Source organism: Choloepus didactylus, chromosome 7, assembly GCF_015220235.1.
Source record: "Choloepus didactylus isolate mChoDid1 chromosome 7, mChoDid1.pri, whole genome shotgun sequence".
Taxonomy (NCBI): Eukaryota; Metazoa; Chordata; class Mammalia; order Pilosa; family Megalonychidae; genus Choloepus; species Choloepus didactylus.
This window is the reverse complement of record NC_051313.1, coordinates 32,061,053-32,067,281: the sequence shown is the minus strand read 5'-3', so window position 1 is coordinate 32,067,281 and position 6,229 is coordinate 32,061,053. Positions and strand designations below refer to the sequence as shown.

Here is a 6,229-nt window from a genome sequence, read left to right as displayed (position 1 = left end):
AGCACAGCGCGGCCCGGGGCGGCTCTCCCCACAGGTGTCCGCCTGGCTCCCAAGCTCACGCGTGTCGTGGAGCGCCAAGGGGAAAGAGAGCGAAGCAGGGGGAGCGGGGTCGGGAGCCGGGACCGCGAGCAGCTCCAGCCGTGCCTCGGGCCTCCTCGAGAGCAGCCGCCGGGGAGCGCGATTTCCTCGTCTCCCGCCTGGCGCGGCGCGGGGCGGGGCGGGGCCGGGCGGGCTGGGCCGAGGGCCGCCCCCTTGGGATCCGGTGCGGGGCCGTGTTCGGCCGCAGAGGAGGCGGCCCGAGCCTGGCAGCGCCCGCGCTGGGCCGGCGGAGGGGAGCCCGAGCCTGTCGAGCTGGCGCCCGGCGGGGCCATGGTGCCCGGCCTCCTGGCGCTGCTGCTCGCGGCCTCCACCCCGCTCGGGCGGCGGGCGGCGGAGCCGGGTGAGTGGGGCGCGTCCGGCGGGCGGCGGGACCCGGGGGCGGGCGGGGCCTGGCGGGCTGCGCGCGGAGGAAGTGGGGTTCGCCGCCTGCACCCCGCTCAGCCGGCCGCCCACGAAAGAACCTGCTCTGCTCGACGGCGTCTCGAGGGTAAAAAGAAGTTACTGCAACTGGATCCCTGCCCCACCAAACTCTCGCCTCCCCCTAAAACAGAGAAAACAACTTGGCGCCTCCCCACCATCCCGGTGCTCTTGGTTTCCAGACTTCCGACGCTCCCGGCCCCGGGAGCAGTGACATTTCCAGGGGGTCGCAAACCAGCGGCCCCAGCTGCCCTCGGGGAGAGTCGTGTGCAAGGACAGCTCCCGCCAGTCTCCTGTCGCCTCTGCCCCTCGCGCGGCGCTGCAGTCCCAGTGTGCGCGTTTGTCTAATTGTGCGGGACGGTTGACAAATGTTTCCCAGGGCTTGGCCTTCTAACCAGGCGGACTAGTGCCGCCACTTCCTAACGGGAGTCCTGCTTCGTGTGACCCGGCTGCTTCTGCGGTGTGTGCGCGAGTCGACCCCCGCCCAGGCTGGTCGTTCCCTGGACCTGATTCTTGATTTCGAGTTGGACCTAATTGGTCCACAATCGAGCTTACCCTCCCTTGTGTCTGCATTTCCACCAGATTCATGTGGTAACCGTTTTACTAGCCCTAGGTGGCTGTACGTTATTAATCCGCGATAACTAGTTATTCTTAATTCAAGCGAATAAAAAGTTAATGACCTAAGGGTTTTTGAAAGCAAGGGATAGCTTTCTTTGGAGGTGAAAATTTTCAGTTCTTGTCTCTTTCTCCTCTCTTGCTGTTACCCCTTATACACCTGAGGTTATTTAATGGCGATGAGTCTGTCTGGAATATTTCGACAGCCCCCCCCCCACCCATTCTCCAGTGCCTTCTAGTGAGACAATCAAAACAAAGCCAAATTTAATTGCTGGCTTCACCCCTCTCCTCTCCTCCCTGAGCCATGTATCCATTGCCAGTCTGAAACACTGTCACTCAAGATGTGGATAGTGGTTCCTAAGTTTCCTGATATACCAATTTGTTTGAACACACACATACAGAGACCTAAATTTATGTGGTCTAAAGTCAAGAGTAGCACAATACTAGGCATTTCATAAAATGTTAATAAATATGTAAGATATTAAATATGTACAATTTTGATAATGGGTATGTTAGGCATTTAAAAATGTTTTCTTAAATTACTGTTAGAAGATGCAACTTTGATACTGTACATCTATGATTCAGTCCAACAGTGTGTCCCCGGACGAATATGGCTAAGGTGTCACCCATCTTTCCAAAAGAAGTTTCAGATTTTATGTGGTCGTTGAGGCTATTAACCTGCATGCTTCCTAGAGCAGTTCTCTGGGAACGAGTTTAGATTCTAATTCAGCTTCAAATTTGAGACTTTGTTGTAGTTGCATGATGGAAGAAGATATTGTCATTTGAGTGTCCATGAAGCCTTGTATATGCTTGGGATGTTAAAAGAAACAGTAAAAGGGTAGGTATTAAATTACATACAAAAAGTAAAGCTTAGATTTGGGACATTTATTGGAAACAAAACAAAACAAAACAAAACCTAGAAACTCCAGTACTGATACCACTGAGTGAAGAGGCATAATAAGTGATTGTATTGACTATTTCACACATCTGTGATTTTCCCAATTAACACTTGGTCATTTGTTTTTCAAGTTTCATAAATGTAAGCATAAAAGCTCACTTTAAGTCTTGAGATATGCTAGTGCTATGTAGTTGGATGATGGGTGCATCTAATGTTAGTGCTCTCAATATTTAGAAGCAAAGAGCGGGGAAGAAAACACCATTTATTGCATTGTACCTTCATTGTTCTTGGAGTCAACCTAGTCTGCTACTTCTTGAATCCTCAGGCTCCCCAACCTGTCTAATCACCACACTTCCTGGAAGCTTTATGAAACTCCAGCCCTGTCTTTTAAATCAGAATTCCCATGGGTGGGGCCTGGGAATATGCACCTTTAAAAAGTTCCCACAGGTAATTCTGACTCTAATCAGCTCTGAGACAGTGGGAACATTTTATAATACTAGGATTGTGATTAAGTGCCACCATCTGTTTTTGTAGACAGTGTAGTGTTAGGCTTTTATTCATTGTGTTATATTTCAGGAAACAAGTTATAATTTCATCTAAATATTTATATTTCACTGGTCAGTGAAATTATTTAAAATTTTTATGTCAGTTGGAGTCTGGTGACCCCATGAAGCAATACTGGTTTCTTTGTAGGACTGCTGCTTCCCTATATGGTGCTTTTGTTCAACTTAGAAAAAACTATCCACCATCCCCAGTGTTCCTTCCTAGTCTGCCAGTACCCACCCTAGTGCTTGGTGAGCAGAGTGTGGGGGGATTTCACCTCCTTCTTATGCCTTGTTTCTCTGGATCCACTTACCTAAAGTTAGATACCTACTGAGATTGTTTCAACATGATTTTTGACCTTCCATAATATCTCATGCAAATTGATCATTAGTTTGATTCTGTTTCTTTAAATCCATAGGCTTGGCTTTGGTCCAGCCTCATTACCTCAATATAAGTTATGTAGAATAAAATACTCTTAATTCATGTGATGGTTTTGTGCTGCATTCACTTCTAACAAAACATCTCTGATTCTCTCTTCACCAGAATATTTGTAAATGGGTATGAAAATAAAGATTTCCCACTTGTGAATGAAGTACTAGTGAAGAATAAAAATGAGCAGTTGATCTCTGAGGAAATTTCTAAGCATAGGTCCAAATACTGGTTACCTAAAGGTCAGTTTTAAAAACTCTGCCTAACTCTAACTTGTTGCTATTAGATGGCCTGTTCTTAAGTTGTCAATCATTTATGTTTGCTTAGAGATTGGATAAGCTCATATCTGGTGTTTTAGGTGAGTGTCTCTTTTTTTTTTTTTTTTTTTAAAGTAAGCACAAGTTTATTCTGGCACCTTCTGCACTGGTATGTGCACTTGACCCAGACACTTTCCCTCATCTCATCTGTCCAGGGATAAATCTGGGATTTGGCCATCCCTGCAGACTGTAAGTCTTTTTTTTTTTTTGTCTTCCTGGCACCTGACATAGGTGGTTGAAAGTATTTCTTGACTTGAACTGAACAATCTCTTTGTGCTGAATGGATATTCTCAAATTATTTCCCAATTAGTGGAAACTAAGTAGTAAACAGTCTACTGAATTTCTTTATGAAGGTACATCAGCTCCTTCTACTAATTAATGTTGTTTATCAAGCCCAGCTCTCTTGGCATGCTTGTTTCAATATGCAAGGGTGCCTTTGGAATGAAAGCACAGCAGAAAGAAAGGAGCATGCCAGCAGAACAGTGTACCATGGCTTCGGGTTCTGCTAGACATAATTTGTAACTCTCAAAAATAGTTATATATTTCAGAAAATAAGTTACATTAAAGGAAACATTAAACAAAGCAAAAATGTTATTGAAACAGGATTTGAACTCTGAATAATGCCCCGAACTATACTTACCAGCTTTTTACTTCGTAAACTGAACCCTTTAATTTTGTGGTGCTAAAACAGACTTAAAGTTCATATGAAGAACTACAACTTGAAAATAAGCAAGATATCTGTCATTTATGAGAGATTATGTTTTTTATTTTTAAGATGGCTGGAGAAGTTTAATTGCAGTGTTTAGCTAAGGTTTTGTCATGTTAAGGAAAAAAAAACCCACAAAGAAACAAAAACACTTTTACATCCAAAAGAGCTTTGGACTTACTACTGTTTGTGTCCTAAAGCATAAAGTCAACTTGATATGTATTAAAGCAATTGGTAGCTTTCCTTTATTAAAAGGTAATGTACACAACCTACCTGGTATTGCACTTAGCACATAGGAAGAAGTCAATAAATGTTAGTTATCTTGCTATTCTTTACTATTTATCAATATTAATTTGACAAATATTGGGGCCTCTTTGTTCTGCCTCCCCACCACCTGCTTCACCACATTTGCCTTTCTGACCTCATTGTCTGTAGCTTTCCCCCATACTCAATGCCTTTCCAGCCATACTGACTTTCCTTCTGTTTCTAACAGGTGCCAGATACCCTCCCAACTCAGAGCCTTTGCACGTGCTGTTCTCTCTGCCTGGAAGAGTCTTGCCCCATATATCCACATGGCTCGCTCCCCCTTCAGTCTTTGGTCACATGTCATCTCATGGGGGAGAACCTTCCAAACCACCTATTTATAATTGTAACTTTCACTACTCCAAGCACTTTGAATTCCCTTCTCTGCTTTGAGCTTGTCTCCATGGCATGTACTCTCTTCCCAAAGAGCAGATAATTCACACTGTTATTTAATTTGTCTGTCTTCCCCTTACTAGAGTGTTTGCTCCCTGAGGGATTCTGTGCCTTGAACAGTGGCTTGCACACAATAGGTGTTCCTGGAGGATGGATGCTTAGTGTAGATGGGGGGAGAAAATGATAAAAACACTACTACTGCCATGTGTTAAGAGATTCAGAGCCAAGTCTAGTTGAGAATCAAAATCTTGACAAGGCTAAGTAATAAAATTGTGTACAATCCAACTCGTGTTAGTAAGTAAAAGGTCTGAAAGTGTGAATTTAAAAATAGAGAAACTCATTCTGACATATCAGAATTCTAGCATTTAGGATAAAAGGGAAAAATATTGCCAAATTTCAGCTTCTTTCCCCACTAAAACATTTTAGATTATGAACTAAATTTGTCCTTCTGCAATTGAAGAGTCATGTTGATGTCATCTTCCATATGTTCATTCCTTTTTTGTTTATTAAAAAAAAGACTTTGTCTTGGGGGTAGGGGAGTGAAGGAGACTTAATTGATGGGGGGAGGGGTACCCCACATGGTGATGTCTAACTCTCCGTGGAAATAAAGTGTGAGCTCTGGGATGCTGAGTCCAGAACCAAATGACAGACTTGCCTTTTGATGGGGGCTGAAGAGGAGAGTCTGGAGTGTTTTTTGGGGGGGATGGAGAGTAGCGGGTGGGGAAGACTCTTAAAATCTGTGAGAGCAGAGAAGGAGCCTTTTTTTGTCCACCATTAGCACCTGGTGCAGTGCCTGGTGGGTGACAGGCACCCCATAACTATTTCCTGAGTCAGCACATCAGTGCTGTGGCTGAGATTTGAAAGAATGAGGTGAGGGGCAATATTCACTAAGGTGTTTCAAATAGATATTGTCTATATGACTGTTGTGCAGCCTTAGGAAACACTGTGCATGTATTCAAGAAAATATCTGAATTCAGCTCTGAAAAGGATGTTGGGAATCTCAGAGACTCCTTTCCAGGCAATCCCGGGAAAGCTGCCATGAGTCAGCTCTGGCCATGATGCTGAGAGAGGAGCCCGCGGCTCTAGTCATTTGGCCCAGGCCACTCAGTGCTCCCATAGAAGATGTGCACATGCGTACACATTTAGGGCGTCAGGGGCCAGTTTCACCCCAAAGATCTCTCGGGGACAGTGTTAAGGCATTGTGACCTTAGCACCATGTTAAGCCATATTGCCATAGTATGCCTTTACTGTTTACTGCCATTTTTACTTGATTTCTTAATCTAGCTTTTATGAAGTATCTCACTAGGAGTATACACTGTGTGAAAGTATATCTGATGTTTGCAGGAATGTCCTGTCTTGTATATGCTTGTATATGGTAATTTTAGTTTAGGTGGAATTTGTAGGAAAAGCCTGTTGAAATAAAGTAGCAGCTAAGTGAGTTTCTTGTTACCTTCCTCCTCCCCCTTTTTTAATAATTAAAAAAAAGAATAAGTTTCTCTAAGGATGGGA

The 6,229-nt window shown here is 44.3% G+C and overlaps 1 protein-coding gene across 2 annotated transcripts in view; it reads left to right on the top strand.

The window, feature by feature from the left end:
• Positions 1-274: 274 nt before the first annotated feature.
• Positions 275-6,229, top strand: part of DCBLD1 (discoidin, CUB and LCCL domain containing 1) — an 83,609-nt gene continuing 77,654 nt past the window's right edge. For both annotated transcript variants that reach the window (XM_037844359.1, XM_037844360.1), the window contains exon 1: positions 275-439. In XM_037844359.1, coding sequence (XP_037700287.1) covers positions 370-439 — 70 coding nt within the window. In that variant the 5' untranslated portion in view covers positions 275-369. The remainder of the gene's footprint in view (positions 440-6,229) is intronic.